Source organism: Akebia trifoliata, chromosome 16 (assembly GCF_017979445.1).
Source record: "Akebia trifoliata isolate Shusen 1 chromosome 16, ASM1797944v1, whole genome shotgun sequence".
NCBI classification, from domain to species: domain Eukaryota; kingdom Viridiplantae; phylum Streptophyta; class Magnoliopsida; order Ranunculales; family Lardizabalaceae; genus Akebia; species Akebia trifoliata.
In genome coordinates, this window is record NC_141390.1 from 31,072,148 (window position 1) to 31,092,560 (window position 20,413).

The 20,413-nt window shown below is 37.0% G+C and overlaps 2 protein-coding genes across 2 annotated transcripts; one reads left to right on the top strand and one right to left on the bottom strand.

Moving 5' to 3' along the window:
* Positions 1-1,439: 1,439 nt before the first annotated feature.
* Positions 1,440-2,641, top strand: LOC147383532 (nicotianamine synthase-like). Its single transcript, XM_086429377.1, has one exon. The coding sequence runs from the start codon at positions 1,520-1,522 to the stop codon at positions 2,471-2,473; it is 954 nt and encodes a 317-aa protein (XP_086285503.1). The 5' UTR covers positions 1,440-1,519; the 3' UTR covers positions 2,474-2,641.
* Positions 2,642-9,039: 6,398 nt separating this feature from the next.
* Positions 9,040-20,147, bottom strand: LOC147383533 (homeobox protein knotted-1-like 1). The gene is made up of 5 exons (XM_086428211.1): positions 19,383-20,147; positions 19,196-19,306; positions 18,951-19,107; positions 10,046-10,299; positions 9,040-9,471 (listed from the first exon to the last, which is right to left on the bottom strand). Exons 1-5 carry the CDS (start codon positions 19,611-19,613, stop codon positions 9,307-9,309), a joined length of 918 nt encoding a protein of 305 aa, XP_086284337.1. The 5' UTR covers positions 19,614-20,147; the 3' UTR covers positions 9,040-9,306.
* Positions 20,148-20,413: the final 266 nt, after the last annotated feature.

Consider the following 20,413-nt stretch of genomic DNA (forward strand, 5'->3'; position numbering starts at 1 on the left):
ACTTTCTGATTTCTTAGCAATAATCTAGATTACTTTTTAATTTGTTTCCCATACATTTGGCTAAGATCAAGTACATATAATTTGTATTTGTTTTTTAGAGATTACATCTACAAGGTACATATGTAAACAAGAAATAGTTCCGTATACGCCAAAGATTGTTGCAACCCAAAAATAAAAACATACTGTGTTTCTGTTGAAGTCTTTGGCGTAGTGTTTAAGGTACAAAGACCTCTTTCAACTTCCATGGATATTATGTGAAAAGTGTACAAGGATCTCTACCCAACTGCACATCTTTGGACCACTGTTTGATTGGTGATATCTTTTCATTGGATTTGAACCTTCTATAATGAGAAAGCTTTCAAATCAAATGGCTAGAGATCATCTATCAGAATGGAACAAATATGGATAGGTAATGGTTAGAAATAAGTGTGTGATAATAAGCCAAGGAGTTGATTAGCCACCCAACTCCTTAGAGTATAGGATCAAAGGGCAGGATCACCGTTCGATGACCCCACTTAGAAGATCTCCAACATCAAACCCTATTCTATGATATTTAGCTCTATGTAGTTATTATCAAAGTTTGAGGGTGTGGCACATCGTGAAGAAAGTTTCATTTGACCGTTTCAATTTAGGAGTTCAGGGGATCGTCCATTTTCAATACTTGATTCTAGCCAATCAAAAAGTTGTTTTTTTGTCAAATTTCATTTAAATCCCGAGTACAAGAGGACTGAATTGTTAATTTATTTTTTTCAATGTGATACTTTGTGGACTGTAGAAGAAGAGCTACAGAGAGATACAGAAAAATGCGCTACAAAGGATCCCTCTCCCTTCCTCGATAAGCCACATATATATACATTGATAATTACAAGTAAAAGAGTGGAATATTTCAACGCGTCAAAGGTATCTTTTACATGGAAGGGTAAGGGTGTGAAAGCATAAGGGGTAAGAGAATCAAAAACATTAATATATATTAAAAATCATTTTTTTTTCTATTTAAATGATCGCTTAAATCATTGGGTCTTATTCACAAGGCTTCAAATCATTCTTTTTTTGTAATAAAAAAAATTAAATTAAATTTAGTATCAATGGATGGGGGGATGCACCTCATGACCTAAGTGCCTCGACTTTGAGACCATGGGTTTGACGAAACTTCGAAGAAAAACTATGATCTTGGTGGGGTCCACAAAACCCTAATTCATAGTTTCCAATGTTGTGTACTATAAAGTATGAAATTTAAGCATAAAAGTTGATAGTTTATATATATTTATATAAGAATACTTTTTGAAGCTAGCTATCAATCTTCTCAAAACATTTCTTGTTTTCCTAATAATAATAATTAAGCTCAAAGACATTATTTATTATTCTTTCTCTCTCTTTGGCCCCCACATAGTTGTGTTCCATAAATAAAGAGGCCTCTTGGAAGGTTGGGAGTGTGTCTCTTACTTGTCTTGGAAAGGGTGTGGGTGTGGGTGTTTGCGTGGGCTATAATCAAGAAGCTCCATAACCTCATAGTGTCGACATGGGTTGCCAAGATGAGATGATAGTACAAACAATCTGTAAGATCTATGACAACATCTCAAAGTTAGAGAGCCTCAAGCCCTCCAAAGATGTCAACATGTTATTCACCCAACTTGTACTCACATGCATACCACCAAATCCTATTGATGTTACCAAGTTGTGCAAAGGAGTGCAAGAGATCCGTTCAAAGTTGATTAGACTTTGTGGAGAAGCTGAGGGTCTCCTGGAGACTCATTTCTCTACACTCTTGGGATCTTATGACAACCCTCTTCACCATGTCAACATCTTCCCTTACTATTCCAATTACCTCAAACTTAGCCTTCTTGAGTTCACCATTCTTAGTAACCATAGCACTCGTGTTCCTAGCCGAGTCGCTTTCATCGGTTCCGGTCCCCTTCCCCTCACATCCATCGTTTTGGCCTCCTATCACCTAAGGACCACCGTCTTTGACAACTATGATGTCGACCCCTTGGCCAATTCCAATGCCCTCAACTTGGTTTCATCGGATCCTGACTTATCAAAACGAATGTTCTTTCACACAACCGACATCATGGACGTGACAAACGAATTAAGGGACTATGAAGTCGTTTTCCTCGCGGCTCTAGTCGGCATGGATAGGGAGGAGAAGATTCAAGTAATTGAACACCTTGAGAAGTACATGGCTCCCGGGGCCCTTTTGATGATGAGAAGTGCCCATGGTGCCCGTGGATTCCTATATCCGATTGTTGATCCTTGTGATCTTCGCGGCTTCGAAGTTTTATCTATTTTTCATCCGACTGATGAGGTGATAAATTCGGTTATCATTGCAAAGAAATATCAGATGCCTCTCCACACACTAGACCAGTCGCTTGGCCCGATGTTACTACCTAGCAAATGTTCTGAGATCCAAGCCTTCAACCTTCTTAACCATGGGAACATGATTGAAGAATTGGCAATTGAGGAGCAACTTACTTGAATTCTCTCACACCCATGATCTCCAATCCATGTTTTGGGAATTGGAGCCTTTGATTGTCTTTTAAAATTTGAATGCATGTCTAACTTATTATGTACTTGCATCATGTTTCCATTTTAATGTCTTTGCATCTCAAGTTTCACAAGAAATAAAAAAACCCACTTGTTCTAAGTGTTCTAAGTGTTGAAATATCACAAATGCATCATCAAACAATGGTTTAATCATACATGCTTGAATGGATGGATGGATGGAAACTACCCTACATCATGTTAACGTGTGTTGTGTGTAGATTTGACAATGAAGATGGGTTTGTAAGCTAGCTTGCTCACGTAGGTTACCAACAAATTTACTATCTATAGAAATGTTGCTTTGGCATGATTCATATTTTGACTTTAATGACCTAACTGGACGGTTGAGAAGTTTGAAAATGCACCATTGATCGCATGTGTGTAACTGTAATGCTCCTGGTACATATGTTTCTGATTTTGTTATTTTTTGTGGACGATTTATATGCCAAGCTAATTGACTAGTTAGTAATACTAAAGGGCACACAGATTTTGTTTGTGATTTCTTAAACTGAAGCATTTTGGATAATTTTTTCCCCATAAGGAGGTGTTTGGTTGCAACATTAAATCTGTTATTTTTCGTTGAGCAAAGATAGAATGAAATAATACAATGTTTCAGGGACTTACCCCCTATAGTTACAAAGATGAGAATCAAAAGTTATGGGAGACCCATCAAATCACCCAAATAGCTTATGAATATATACTGAAAATGCAATCAAGCTGAAGAAAAACTTAATCAAAATTGGATTGAGCAGCTAATGATAGTAGCCCATCAGGGTAAAAAAGTATTCATGTTGGATTATTAGGTTGAAGTGTAAATAACCTTTTTTGAAGTAGACATTTAATCTAAAAATGATGGTTTACACTTGCACTCAAAAATAAAATAATCTAAGTAACTTGAAGTAATCAAACACTCCATGAGGTTTCAACTTTCAATCTCTTTTTCTCCAAACACAAAATTTTGACAAGACTGCTATTGATCTTATCACATATTTTGGCGAAGTCTAAAGTTTCTTTAGAAAATGGGACAAACGAATGTGGTATGAGGAGGCACAAAAGCAAAGCAATAAGAATAAAGGAGTGAGGTCTAACTAGAATTTCAATTAGATCCTCAGTGGCATCTTTCTCAAGGTTGTTCATGTTTGTTAATCCCAATGACAACCCTTAATATTGCATTCTATTCTGCATGAGTTTTCTTTGAATTTCATTTCAAGCATTCAAGGTTGTTCTATCAACTAGTAGAACCTGTCCTTCATCTGTAATTCACTCAAGGACACATAGTAGGAAAACTATTAAAGAAACATTGTAGTTGTTGTGGGGTTTCTCTCTTTGTTCTTTTTCTTTTTTCGCGAGCCAGTCTTTAGTGCCCACTAACTGTTGAATTCGAGCATTTTTCATCATGGGATTTGAACCCACTGATTGTTGTGTTCATAAAATTCATGAAAGAGAACTATCTTGAATCCAACGGCCCGGAAACACTAATCCAGTTGATTTCATGCTAAGTGGTCTAATAGAGAAGATGTGGGGTTGAGTAACATTACTCAACTCCTGGAGTAGATGACCTACAATGCAATCCCATTCAGCTGGCCAAGATAAGTAGATTGTTGGCGTGTGGTAGTGCCAACCTGTGAAATGAGTAGCTCGAGTACAGAAGGTGATCTCATGATCAGTGAGACTCTCTTGGTCAAGGTTGTGAGCTGTGACTAAGGTCTAATGTTCACAACTAGGTGAGATTGAGAGTGATGACTTTGATAAGTGCTGAACATAGGAGACACTTGGATAAATGATGTCACTGATTGCTATGGTGAGAACAAAGAGACCTTGAGAAGTTTCTCATTGAAGGCTAGTTTGTCTGCGTGTGTTAAGTTAGAAAACTTATCTAAGTTCTCAATGAAGGGGTTACTCCGAATTCTGTGTGTGGAGTTAGAGAACTTATGTAAGTTCCCAATGAAGGTTTGCTACAACTTCTGTGTGTGCATACTAGCCCCTGTGTCTGCGTTTCATTTCAGAGTTATTTGCAACCTTCTCACCCATCTCAATAACTTCCCAAGGCCATGTGGGTTTCATTTCAGTGTGTGTGTGTGTGTATGTGTGTTTCATATTGGTAGTATTTAACAGCCTTCTCATCCATCATAGTAACTTCCCAAGACTCTTTGTGTGTATTTCATTTCGGCATGCATGCATGCATGCCATCATGTGTTTCATTTCAGTGTTGTTGACAACCTTCTCAATAAATTTAATAGATCCAAACAAATCTTACACTAATTCCATACCAATTCAAATCCAGGTTTAAATACAACAAAATCTTTGATTTTTGATCAACTTTTTTTGGGGTGGGGTGTTTCTCGTTTTCTTTTTTGTAATAATGGAATTATAAGCTTTTAATAATATCATTAACCAGTAATCGTCACTGGGTTGCTTTCTTGGAATCAACTTTAGCACTTTAGCCGAAAGGTCTAAAGTTCAAGTGGTATCATCATTCACCATTTGTTGAAAAGGTTATGAATAGGATAATTGTTACCGCAAGTTAACCAGTACACAAGAAAGTGAGTGCATCCCATTGGTGGTTGAAGCTATTGATACAAGCTCAACAGCTCTTGGATTTTTCTAAATCTGTCAACTTTACTGTTTTAGTAGTAAATGCATATCCAAATTATAATTCAAGACTTCATTGGTTAATGTAACTCAACATCTAGGTTCAAAGGAATTTGGCTTCTAAATTCGTGTGCTCGAGTGTGTATCAAGTGTAGGCATCTTTGAGAATTGAAAGGCTTATATAGTCCTCTGTGAATGAAGATAGCACTGCTCCTATGTCAAATCTATGAACCCCAAGCTTGAATGTATTCAAGTATGAAAATCGGGTGCAGAATGGAAAAAACTTATCAATGGTAAGTTATTATATCACTTAATAAAGCCCGAATGTACTTTATCAGTGGCGCCTACCATTTATGTGCTATATTCATAAACAGTAACACTTATTTCTTACTTTCAGATAAAAGATTCTTCGTTCTCTAGTACCTCAATCTGAAAGAAACAGCACAAATCCTCAAAGTAACAGTTTTGGAGGAGCAAAGTAAGTGGCTCATGGACAGAGCTTGGATAATCAATGGGTAGAGCACACATACATTACTTGTCAGGTAGAAAACACTACAAATTAAGAAAGAAATACAACACTGAAGTGCATAGTTTTTTTTTTTTTTTACATCTAATAAACAAATGGAGCACTCTAACTCTATTTTGTTTATTACCATGTCGTGAAGTACAAGGCCAGCAAAGCGTATGCACATACCATGAAAGTAAATTCATGTCTTAACACCTACTGTGTACCTTTTCAAATGTAAATTTGTTGATAAGATAAAATTTAAAAAGCAAGATGAATCCAAGAACAATATCACTATGGAGTCTGCAAGCACCAAGGAGGGCTCTCAATACATTACGATCAGCCTCTGTTGGCATAGTTTCTATAATCCATTTTGTATCGTTCAAGAAACACGCACGACCAAGACGATCCACCACACATCCATAGTGCTCAACTGTGGGTGCCACATTGTAATTCTTCACCATACTACGAACCAACTCGCAACGCATCATGAACAAGATCCGAATGGCTATAATGCCAATAAAACATAAATGAAAGTAATCTCATCCGGCTTTACCCAACGCTTCCTTACAACGACTAGCATACAATACCCACTAATTATAACGCTCCAAGAAACCACATTTCGGTTAGGAATTTTATCAAACAGATGAGAAGCCTCACTCTTTGGCATAACCCACAACCATTGTAATTCAAGAAACAGTATGTCTACATGACATCTAATAAAAAACCTTCCTCGCATTATCTAACCGCCCCAATTTCTCATACCCATCTAACAAAAAATTTCAAGAAACCATATCTGAGTGTCTCAATTTGATCCAAGAATCCTCCTCCAACTAATCCCATTTCTCCAAACCTTCAAATAGAAATCCATTAATGAGTTCCACGAACGGGTTCCAAAGAGTAATGTGAAGGTGAAGTCATCTGCATGAACAGTCTTCAAACAACATTTAGAAATAAATAAGAAAAGCCACTCTACGATCATTGCGATTCAAATGTAGCTCTGATCATGCTGTTGTAGATAAAAGTATTTCGTGGGAAATCTATGGTTTCAAAGAGGTTTCGGGCATAATTGAGAGTATTAGGTGTTCGTGGAGGAAGCGATCGAAGGCATGTTTTTCACGAATAAGTGAGGTTTTTTATGAAGAGTGTTGGCAGATTTCAAAGAGAGAAATAGAAGGATTGGGTTTCTTCTGTAGAAAATTACTTTAATATTTATGGGTTCGTTAAAGATATGGGGAGTTACAGGGCGAAGCCAGGATTTTATTGTAGTGGGGGCAAACTATAGTTAGAAAAGGTTATTTAAGTCTTTTCCAATTAGTCAATGAGAGAAGGCCCAGTCAAGGGACAATGTCACCTTCAAAGTTGAGGGGGAGTCAAAAATTGGAGGGAGTTTAGGGGGTGAGAGGAAATGAAGGAGGGAGGTAGTTGAAATTACAAGGTTATCTCAAAGTTCTGTCAGGCCCCTTACTTGCTCCGCCTCTCGGGAGTTGCGCAGCACATATGTTCAATCTTTTTCGAGACTTTATTTATTATTCATGGAACGCACTTGAGAGTTTATGAGCATTGTTTGTAACGAAAAATTTTGTGAGCAAAAAATCTCTATTGGTGATGCAGATAGGGCAATGGCAATGATCCAAAATATACCCGATGTTCAAATCAGTCCAAACCTATCCGATCCAAAAAAAATAATATGAAAAATTGGATTGAAATCTTAGATTCGATACAATTTCTATTTGAATTCAGATAGACTCAAATCCACTCCGAAAAAAATCCGATCCAAATATATTTTAATGATTTTTTATTCTTAATTTCATACAAATACATATAGATAACACGTTTTAATCTTTTTGGTTTCATCTATATTTGTAGTTGAAAAGTGATTTTTTGAAAATTTATATTTTTAAATTTTTTTTTAACATTGATAATTGGAAAATAAGGTTTATGTTTAAATCAGATCGATTTTGGATTAAGGATGAAATAGACCGGATTCGATTCATATATACATTAATTCATTCGGATTGGATCGAGTAAATGCGTAGAAAATTTTGAATCGATATTGGAATGCTACTAATTCGGTACCAAACCAATCCGTTGTCAGCCCGAGGAAAAAATTTTAAGATCTTTGCAAAAAAAATTATCTTATCACCGTTGAATTTTTGTCATAAATTTGAGAGTTTGATTTTGCCGTCCATTTTCAACACCATGGATGAAGCTCAATATATATACAGGGAGCAATTCAGTAGCCCTAAAGTTTGCCAAATATTGTGTCAAACATTTTTCAAAACATGGGTTAGAAGCTTTGGAATGAGCTGATTTTTTGTGAAGATGATTTCTATGATAAGGAGATCAGCCTCATCAAAAATCAGCCTATTCCAAAACTTCTAACCCCATCAAAAGTGATTTACAAAAGTTGGACGGTACAAGATTATTCAATTTGTAAACTAGGGTTAGAAATTTCAAAATAAGCTGATTTTTGGAGAGGATGATCTCTCCACTGTAGAGATCATCCTCACAAAAAATCAGCTCATTCCTAAGCTTCTAACCCATGTTTTGAAAAATATTTTGCCAAAATGTTTGGTGCTGAACATTTCCTATATATATATCATCTAATTTTTTTCATGAAAACTAGAAGTTTGTGGGTGTTGGATTGCCAATGTGATAATCATGTGCGCCAAACAACCATTAGTAAATCTCAGTTGACAAAGAAAGTGTTTCTAGCATGATTTCAAAACTCAGTTTGAAACCGAGACATATTGCCAGAGTCTTCTCAGTATCAAGCATGGACGTCCCGGACGGACTAGTCAATTTTTTGAACGAGATTTAAGATGCCACATTCATTTTTCAAATCTTGGAGCTAGAAATGCCACATTCATTTTTCAAATCTTGGCGCGAGAAAAGCGAGAAATGTCAAGACACATCGTAAAACTCATCAAGAAGAGAAGCAAAACTGAGTTTTAAAACCTTAGGGCCTGTGTGAATACACCTCTCCGTGCAAGAGCAAAAGCTCAATCACTCCCCGCAAGAGCAAAAAACCTCTCCGCGGAAGAGCAGGTCTTTGAAGCTTCTCCACAAAGAGCAAAAAACCTCTCCCCGCAAGAGCAAAAATCTCTCCACGCCAAAGGAAAAATCTATCCAAACGTTTGCTAGCTCCCCGCAAGAGCAGAAGTCGTCAAGAAGCTCTATCCAAACGTAGTGTTAGTTTCTGGACAAATAATGGGTAATTTAGATGAGGGACTTGCACCTCACCTAATTACTAATTGCACTCCTAACAACCTAAAATACACTTTATTTTTCTTCTTTAAATTTCATGCTCACCCTACTTGTTAGTCCCATATAGGAATCTCATACCAATACTGAAGATAAAGAAGCAAATTTTACACCAAACCTACCATTAGCAACCTACCATTAGCAGGAATGCACAAACTAATATCTCAGTTCCTTTACATAACATTAGAACAACATTGTAATCAAGATCCATACAATTGAAATAAGAAGGAAAAAATACAGTATTAAATACAATTTGAACTTACCCACCCAAAATAGGAAAAAAAAGCTGAGTTATTTATATATTTTCAAGTATCTCAACAAGAGAAACAGAAGTAGGAGATGAATAATAAGATATGGATGGAAGTAAGTTCAAGAGGATCAATGAACTCCCAAAGTTAACATCTTCACGTATCATCAAGCCCTCCACCACCACCACCAACACCCTCCATGACCGCGAGGCGCATGTCTTCGGATGGCTTCCAATGCCGCTTCCTCTGATTAATGAACCAATTGTTAATCTGTTTCTGATCGAGTCCCGTAACCTCTGCTAGATTCATCTTCTCCTCTTCCTGTACAAGCAAATCCATCATGCATTTATTTTAAGGAAAATCATCACATGCAACTGAATTCAGAATTCCATACTGAAAAGTGGTGCTCAAAAAATCTCGGCTAATGGGTTCTTACTAATCTATCCACACTGAGAAGTTTGGGTCACACCATTTGATGGGTCCATCAAAAGTTTGTTGTAAAATTGTTTTGTATACTAAAACAGTTTTTTAGTAAGGGTTACTTACCATATTTTGTTTACTTTTTGGAGATAAGACACATTTTAGTAACTCCCAATTTTATAAAATAGAGATCTCTAGGATTGTAAAAAACAAGTGTTTTCTTCTTCTAGGGTTGAGAGAAGGGAGAGTGGTGTACAAGGATTTCAGGGCGTGGATTTGGGATTAAAACCTTGGGTGTTTTTTTTATTTATTATTCTCTTTTGATTTCTTAGTGAAGAAAATTAATTTTGATTCGTGGGCGTAGGCACACTGCCAAAATTTAAATTCCAAACCTGTTTTAGGAAACACGTGCACTCATAGAGAACCCAAAGTGAGCTGAAAGTGATATAGATAACTAAGATAGCACAATAAATACCGTGGGGTACGGCCATCTATAGTGGGTATTCCACCAGTCCAATAAAGTCATTCTTGCATCCTTTGGTAGCTTTCCTTTCTTCTTCTTCTTCAAGAAGTCCTTTCTGAGAGTGCTAAGATATCCGCTGTATTTCCGCAAAAGCATTTCTTTTAGTTCTTGATCACCTGGACGGTAAAAACTAGATGATTCTTGGCTTTCTGATGCTTCCAATTCCCCATAGCTTAGTTCCTCTTCTGAAGACCCAGCTGCATCATCTGAAAACATGCTAAAACAATCACAAATCAAACTAAATAATCACGATTATTAACAAATAAATATCACACAAAAAATCACTAGTTACTTCACGCAAAATGCAATTTGCCTAACAGTTGGTATTCCTCTGGGACCTTGATTCAAGACTTAACCCGACACAAATAAATAGTGGCTACCTACACAACCAAATCTAATCTTGTATGATACCCAATTCAGATAAATCCAATATAATTAACTTTGCCAATATCAACTGTTAACAAAGAATAAATTTATGGACTAGTAGTGCCTAACAAGGACTCATCCAGCCATGGTTTGTATGCCCAATAAGTGCATAAAGCAGTATTATTTTCGGGTTCAGATGTTCATATCTTTGTCAGTAATCACCTAAACTTTACAAATACTACACCCGATGAAAAATACAGATCTACTCCAGAATATATAACCATTCAAGAGTCTCAAACCTACTGCAAAAAGTCTCAAGGTCTGAGATTACAAGTGAGCTGGGGCCCTAATGGAGATCATGTCGACAAGCTGCTCCTCAGTTATGTCAAACCAAGTGTTAACCTCTGATAAACCTGAATACGGTTATGTTCACACACAGAGGATTAATGTTTTTACGAGAAACCTCTAAAACCGCACAAGGTTTAGAAAGAAAGAACATCTAAACCTGTCGATTTTCGAAAGAAAACCTCTAAACTAGTCAAAATTCTGAGAAGATTTCTAACAATTCATTAATCAAAATAATCCAAGCATTCATAGAGTTGAAGATTCACACTACTGCCCAAAAGATCCCAACCATTATTTGATGATATGGGCCACATTTGCCCCATGACAGGTTGCATTTTCAACCGATATTTGACCATCTTTTTCTCAGTACTCCTTTTTCTCATATATCAGCCTATCCCCAAGTTGCAAAGAACTCGACCACGAGTTCTTGAGATAACATTTTTTTTTATATCCCCAGAATGCTGAAAGGTGTGAAAAAAATTGAAACAGCAAAGAGGACAAAAGTCACACAAAAACAAGAATTTGCGTGGTTTGACAGTGTGCCTATGCCCAAGGATCAGATAAAGAACAATCACTATTGTCTCTTTAAGTTTTACAGCTCTAAAGTTCTATATTTATAACGCCAGAAGTTGCTAAAATGCACCTATCACCCAAAAATAAAAGATAAACACTTTTAAGAAAATATTACATGATTGCCCTTTTCGTAACCATCCAAATATTTGGGCCGGGGGCACTGCCCCCTTCACCCACGCAACTCTGCATAGTGCCAACAGAATACAAGACATCTCATGCACAACAAGGTGATGCATGTGAAGAATCAGGACAATACTACGAACAGACCATATTACCACTTCTGTGGATGGTGTGAGATTCCTACAATTTCAAAAGGGTTGATTGCAAGTGATGATGATAGGTCCTTGAGAGACTACATGAATTTCCCTTGCCTCCTACATTCAGTAAGGGAGCCATAACAGGGCTAAAGCTATAATAAACATTCGGTAAAAACTTGCAACCCCATGGAAACTTTGCACCTCAAACAAATTTGTTGGAATCGGCCATTCAATAATTATTTGCACTTTGGACTGATCAGGTTTGATACCTTGATCTGATACATCATAACCAACAAAAATCAAATTCATATTTATTAATACAAACTTCAAGTTGGCAAAAAGTATTGCCTCCCTTTCCATGCTTCTTGGACAGGTATTTCTTATGGTAAATCTACTTTTGAGAGAGTCGAATGTTTGAAGTTGGTTAACCCAACAAAGGGGCAGCAGGTCGGTGGAAAGGGGTTAGCATATCTTCTTCATCATGTTCTTTCTCCAAAAATTGAGATCGATGTGGAGAAGGAACTGACGGTGTTTGAAAATTGAACCATCTGACAAAGTTCTCAAACTGTCTATCCATGGTGCGAAGCACGCCTTGAAGTTCTTGCAAAGATCATATCTTGGACCATTGGATAGAGGAATCAATCTTCCTAAGAACCTTCTCATTTATATCACCATGATCTTTATAGTTGGGCTTTTCTAAGACTTCAATAAAGGAGATATATATAACTATACACAAAGTGCATATAGTGAATACAACCTGCCATTTCATGGGTCCAAGTTTGGTACATCTGATTCTCAAGAAATTGTTTCAACTCTCAAACTTAAACATCCAATTCGTTGTACACCTACCTAGTCCAAAAGGAAAAAAGGTAGCAAGCTGAGTCTTCTTGTTGATCAGTTTGGTCCCACATCGAACACTCATTGCCTTGTCTCTCTCCTTATAAGCTCTTGGGCTTCTCCACTCATTGCCAATTGATTTTGAGTTGGACCCTCAAATTTATCATGGTATCAGAACGGGCCTTTCTCTCCTCCACATCACCCAGTTCATATATCCACGTGCTTTGTCCCAGTCCGGCGCACACGTGCAGGGGCGTGTTGATTTTAATCCCACATCGGACACTCATTGCCTTGTATCTCTCACCTTATAACCTCTTGAGCCTCTCCACTCATTGCCAATTGGTTTTGAGTGGGACCCCCAATTTTATCATTCCTTAAATGTAACCCTTATATAGATCATGACCATATTTGATTTCACTGGCTTGTAGAAGTGACTTTTTTCCTTCTTTCTATTTGGGTTTACTTTTAGGGGCTCCTTAGTAAGAGGATTTGGGAAGGAGTTGTTAAGAGGATGGAAAAGAAATTGAACACTTGGAAGGCTAGATACCTATCCAAAGGGGGTAAGGTGACATTGATTAATAGTACATTATCTAGCATCCCGATTTATTTCCTCTCTTTTCACTTTACCAAAATCAATGGAACTCCGAATTGAAAGAATCATGAAGAATTTCCTTTGGAATGACAAGAATGGGGGAAGAAAGCATCATCTTGTGAATTGGAAGTTGGTTTGTACTCTCAAGAAGAACAGAGTGTCGAGAATTAGAGGTTTAAGACTAACAAACAAAGCTCTCTTGGGTGAGTGCCTTTGGAGGTTTGGGGAGGAGAGAAGTAGTTTGTTGAGGAGGGTAGTGTAGGCTACGTATGGTGTGAAGAGGTTTGGTTGGTGTAGCGGTATAGTTAGGGGCACGTGTGAGTGGTGTATAGAGAGGTATTCTAAAAGTCGTCGATCAGTTCGAAAGGGAAATTAGATTTAGAGTGGGGTTGGTGTGGGCAAGGTAAGATTTTGGGACGACATGTGGTGTGATGACTTGGATCTGTCAACTCAATACCCTTCCTTGTAAGCTTATTCTTTGAAAAAGAATAGTTCTGTAAAGGATTGTCTAGTTAGAAACGGAAGCACTCTTTCTTGGGATATAGGATTCAAGAGAAATTTCAATGATTAGGAGTTAATAGAGGTCTCATCTCTCCTAGATCTCCTAGATTCTTACCAATTTAGGGAAAACAATCAGGAGATGGGGGAATGGTTCAAGGCTAAGGAACAAGAGATTTTATGTTCAATATTTCTGCAAGTGTTTACTTTCGTCTCTTGAAGTTCCTTTCTTGGCCTCATTTATTTGGTGCAGACTAATCCTTTCTAAGGTTTCTTTCTCTTTGTGGCTCGCTTCCTTAGGAAGAATTCTCACTTTGGATAATTTATTTTCTTGCAGTTGGATTATGCCAAACTTTTTGTTCTTTGTATGTAAGGAATGGAGGAACTATGAATCACATTTTAATTCATTGTCCTTTCTCTAGGGATATTTGGATGTTTTCCTGGTCTCGCTTCCAAGTGGTTTGGGTATTACCTCATTCTTTCACTTTCTCTCTTGGAAGGGTGGACCTTCAATATCTTTTCTTTTAGAAAAAGACATCTTTGCTTGAGGTACTTGGAGAGAGAGAAACAACAGGGTCTTCCAGAGCAAGGTAAGTACGCCCCATACTATGATTTTGAAGGTCTTGGGCCTTCTGTACTTATGGTCCAAGTTGAGCAGGGATTTTTTAGATGTCTCCTTCCAGAACTTTATTTTTAGATGGGATACTATTTGTAACTCTTAGTTATGTTGATATTACTCAAAACTCAAAAGAATGGTACTAGGGTGAAATCCTCAAGAGAGGTCCGTCGCAGACATCAATTACGGAGCATGGCGGCATGCTGACTCTAGAGATATGTACTTTCCGCACCACTAACACCAAGAAACTTTCAGTTGTAATGGTTGGGTTCACATTAGGATAGGTGTTCCTAGTATGCCCATTTTTGTCAAATCACCAAAGAGGGTATTATGGGGCCTTATTCTGTTAGCAATCTATTAGGGAATCTGGAAGGTGAAAACCCCATAGGTGGGAGCGAGAAGAAAGGGAGATTATAATAAGCCTTTTTGCGAACATTGTTTTATTGAAAACCCTCTTCTTTTTCTTTTGTTGTACGTTAGAAAAAAAAATGAACGAATGAATGGATTGGGGGGGGGGGGGGGGGGGAATGAACATGTCAACAAACATAAAAGATCCAAAAATGAGATTGGTATCAACAAAACCAAATTCCAAAATTTTCAGCTGCAAATATTACAACCTGCAGTAGAGCCCGAATTGCATGGTTCCTACCTATGTTACCTGATTCGTGGGTTCTCTCGGTTCGAATTTGGGTTTGTGATTCGTGGTTCGCCAATCAAGAATGAACTCGGTTCATAGGGTAGACACTAGACAGAGATGAGGGTATTTGCAAGTTGTAGTGATGAGTAGAATAAAAGGATGTTGAAGCTGGCAGATTTTGGAAAGGAAAAAAATCAGATTTTTTTATTTACAAGTTGAAGACGAGTACTTGGTCATTTTCTATTAGTTTATTAAGACTAAAGTCAAAGGGGTATGCTATCAATTTGAAATTTTAAGGGGATATCTTGAATATAATCAACATGTGGAGGTCGTGTAAAATATCACATAAAAGAGTCCTTCTAAATGACTTCCTTTCTCGGTGCGGTGACACTACACTAACATGGCAGTGGTAGTGAGTTCAAAATTTCCCAATGTTATACAATGTAAAATCAAGTGGTTTGTCAAATTTGCTACATCTTATGATCCAAGAGCGAACCGTACTGTGAATTGGTTCGATTCAAACCAGTTCGCGGTTCAGTATTTTAGTAATGAATTAGGTAACCCAGGTTCCTACATTATGGAATTGACAACAGATGTCATAATATATGAAATCCAATTGCTTAGTGCTTACCACAATCAATTTCAACGAAATTAAGAAATCATCAATCCTATTATTATAATTACTGAAGTTAATTTCCATATGCCAGCTTGAAATAAACAATAAGCGACTAAAAAATAAACTCACAAGAAGATAGTCATGTAAAGGGATAATTTCCAGATACCATTTGTAACGGAATGGAAACTGCTTCTAAACTCAAAGTTTTATCAAGTTTTTCAAGTACAGTAAGAAGCCATATTTTTCTCTAACATAGTCTTTTTATTTTATCTTTTGCTAAGCAAGTATGACAATTATTAATAAAAAAAAAGCAGAAAGGGGAAATAGGAAATGTACCTAGAATACAACTCATGGGTCTAAGTCGGGTAAACCCATAATATCACCCCCGATATATATAATTGTTTAGCCCCAATTGGTAGTTTGGCCTAATGGTTATCGATGCTAAGTATTTTTCCTGTGAGACTTGAACCACCAAAGCATCCATAACAGGATCATCTTCACTGAAAACATGTCAAATCTCCCAAGACAATACCATACAGTGTTTTCTAAATATCTCCATACTTTTGGGAGTAATTATCTTCATTTATTCATAGAATTCCATAATCTCATGCACTCTCACAATACAAAGGAAATCATTGAAAACTAAGATCTGTCAACAGTGGCAACCCATGTCCAGCTTGACCTTGTAGGGCCCAAGAAATGTTATCAAAGATGTGCACATCAGCTAGAAAAGTCCAACACTGTCTACAGGTACAGAATTAAAAGGTTAATAAGGTTTTAAATGAAGAAAAAGACTGGGTCAATGGCCATGGAACTTATTCCTACTCATTTACTATTTTATCCCCATATTTTATTCTTGAAAGGTTCTATTATATAATTTAATTTAAAAATTAACTAAGTCTTACTAAAGAATATTAAAAGAAAAAAGATGACAGTCCAATAGGAGGATGGCTCCTCTATTGAGGATAACATTAAATAAAAGCTATCCAAAGCAAGGAAAGAGTCCATATAAATAAAGACAACTATCACTGATTTTATCTATTCTCAGTTGTACATGGAATTCTACAAGATATATTATGAGATACAAATTAGAATTGATAAGATGCATCTCATGCACATTATTACTATGGATCACGTGCCATCTACATCATCATCGAAGCCTTATCCCAATGATTTGTAGTTGGCACATGCTATATATACCTGCATTAACAACTTTGACGGGAGAAATTCACAAAATTTTGAAAGTGCATAGAGTTTGTTTTATTATCATTATCAAAACTTCCTTTCAATAAATCATGCACAAGAAATATTGAAGGCCTAATGCAAAACTTAAGGTTGATATGCCTCAATTAATTATCAAGACACCAGATGGTGTAAAATTAAACTCCATCAAAAATCTCAATGGAAACCTAGGCAGTTCCAATCAACTTTAAAGTATTAGCATATAATACATCATAAGATGTACAGTAACGCAGTGCATGAGATACACTTAATCATCATCAGTGCATTTTCATCTTCTCATCACAAACGCAAAGTTTTGACATTAGAAAAGATAATTAAGGCTATAAGTAACAACTAATAATTTTCTCAATAAGGTTAGAATCATTTGGCATTTTCTAAACTAAGAAACATCAAGGCCATATATGCTTCTCTAGTCAATTTTGGGTAGATGTTCTTTAACATGGTATTGGAGCGACTGATATCTTTTAAGATCAATCTCTCCTTCATGGTGATCCTCTCTTTTATTATCATTGTTTTAATATTTTCCGATATTACTACTCGATCTATATAGATCCTCTAGCATGCCTACATGGATCCCTGATAAATCTCGGAGTTGCTCATGAAATCATTCCCAGGTAATAATCTTCAGCAGCTTTCTTGCTTGAAGGTGACCTGCAAGGTGTTGTAGTGAAGTTTCCATAGACCAAAAAGGATCATAGAAGCTTGCAATATCCACATCAGTGATCATTTTGTCATTGGGGATCTTAAACTGTACATTTGATTTCATATAGTCCATCAATGTGTATACCTTTCTGTCTATATTGGTGATCATTGATCAACTTTTTCCATGTAAAGCTGTTTGGTTTCTATTTAATCATGGGAGCACCCTACATTTGGACCCTAACATCTCCCAAACAAGGGGGGAGAGGTCCCTTGAGACCATTCACGTATAGAAAGTTAATAGCACCAAAACTGCGCAATCAACATCTCTTGATGAGAAAAGGATCCTACAAGCAATTCTGGACAAGACACACACTAAGAAGCAATTCAAACTACATATGGAGCTCAAAAGCGGTTTAGTTCTATTGAAAAATACAAAACAATATGAGATTGGATTCAAGTTGCTAGCTATCCACTAGCTTCTTTCTGTTACAGGCTTACAATATCCCATTGTCACTAGACACCAATTTCGTTGAATAAAGCCATATACTTAACAGATTTGATTTGATTCTATTTGAAGAGTTATTGCATGCTAGATTGCAACTAGTCATGAAGTGGTACAAGTACATGACCCACCATCAAATAGTTGGTAAAGCTCAAACAAAATTTGGTGGAACGACACAATGAAGTCATGTATATCATTAACATTGTATGGGACAGTCGCAACTACTACAATGACAAGACTTACAACACAATTTATTTTTCAGCACGCTAACCTTCATTCCTTGAGATGTTGACTTTCCTTGATTCTTAGGAAAGAAAACAAGGACCAAACTTTCCTAGCAAACAGACCAAATATATAATGCTCGAAGAAATTATCTTCTGAAAATTTATCCAATCAATTAATATAAGAAGAAAAAAAATCGAATGAATTTTTCAACAAGTTATTTTGTGCCTCTTCGTGCTAACAATCTGGAATGAATGTTTTAACATTTAACTCTCCCATTTCACACAATGTCACGAGTCCACTGGCACACCAGTGGTCAAATGCAACAATTTTTAAAATGTAAATTCCATAGCATCTATACTTCCAAGTGCCCGTGTCAAATATTTATGTTTATATCTTCATATAAATCTTTGGATATTTGCTTTCTTCATCCCAGAATACATAAATCAGGATGGATCTTTTACTTGGCCAGTGACTGCTACTGCCCAAATCAAGGCATTATCAACAAAGTAGGGATTAACTCGTCCAGGTTAATTAATATTGCCATCCAAACAAGAAGCTTGGACGTTAAGCTCTTATGTGAATAAGGGTTTGATGATACCCACAAAAAATCTACAGGAACAAAATAGATAAAATATAAACTAAAGATACTATAGAACAGACGACAACAGGCACCAAGACCTAGTCTCAAGTTCCAACGTCACAATAACAAAGCATATAAGCCTATTTAATAGTCCCCTACTACGCAAAGAACGAAGAAACACACCTTGAATGTTTTAACGTACGCCTCTATAGACACTATCATACATCTGAGTACGTAAATGTCAAGAACCTTAGCTGTGCTCCAGTTAATTATTACAGGCTTAAGTTTAACACAAAAATGATAAAATGCGCTTGAGAGAGAAACATTACCCGAGTTGTAATCCCTAGAAGCATTCTTCGTAGTCGTCTTCGATCCTTTGCAAAGGTTACTGAGCTGTGCTTCGATCTCGCTCAAGAACGTGGACGCTTCATCAAATGGCTTAGACAACTCCTCTTTGTATCTAAGCAAAACCTCGCAATACGATTCCTTCACCAACAAAATTAAAAAAATAATAAATCAAAAACAAGTAAACAACAACAATACCAACTCGGAAAGCTATTTTTCTCGCGATTACCATGAACTTGTCAAGCTCGGGATCTGATCCGACCTCACTACAACTACCGGTAGAGAGGCTCTCTTGGCCGATTTCCTCAAGAAGCGATGCCATTTCTGGTGGTGCTCCGACCTGGAAAAAGACGAAGATTAGAGAAAATCTAAGTCTAAAATGTTTCAGAAAGATCAAACAACGGTGATCTGACAACCTTTTGACATTCTATGTAAGCAGATACTAAGTTTGGATAACGAGGATGACTTGCGATCTGAGCTTTGATCAGACCAGAAAACTCGGATCCATTGATTTCCGTCTCGTTTGCTTCGAATTGAAAGAAATTCTCCACTTGACCGTGAAATCCAGTCGCTAGATTAAAGTTTCCAACACCGGAGACATCTTCCGAACACGAGATCGAAGGATCAATCTGGTATAAATCCTCCATGAAAGATAAAAGAGAAATCGATAACAATAAAAAACTAATTAGTCCGCCATTACTAACATCTTCAACCTTTTAAAGAATTCGAAACTTGAAGAACTAACAGAAAAGAGAATCCAAGCTAGAAATCAACGAGTTTTACTGATCTTCAAAGGATCTAAAACCACGTAAGTGTAACCTATCAAAATCATCCATTTTAACTGAACTTTCAAGGGAGATCTAAACTCGGAAACTCTCCTAATAATATGAGTAAAATTAATGAGACTGCCACTACAACTTCAAGAACAATTAGAGAAAAAGATCGAAACTTGAAAGTTTTCCCCTTCGTTTAAGCTGATTAAAGCAGAGAAGAAACTGGTTCACTGGTTCTTCTTTCTTCCGTTTCTTCACTCTCAGAAGAGCTCAGAGAGGAGTTTAGAGAGAGAGAGAGAGAGAATTGAGAGAGACAGTTGAGACAGCGGAGAGAGAAGAATGTTGACTCGGGAACCGTTGATGCAGAGAGAGAGAAAGACTTCAGCTCGCACGTGCTCGCACGCTCTGCGATAGCAACAGTGCTAAGTGAACTGATACTTACCCTTATTTATAGCTTTTCAAGCACCGCCATCCCATCTATTATTGAACTGGACATGACACTCTGCCACGTAAACAAATCCTATTGGCTGATGTACTGTTAGTTGTGGGTCCCGAAATGAACTTGACTAGTGCTCGTCTCTGCAAGCGTGCCACATAGATGTATGACTATACGTCTTCTGATCTTCTTTGAGTACGAAATGGGAAATATGATAGTATCGTCCTTCGATGGATAC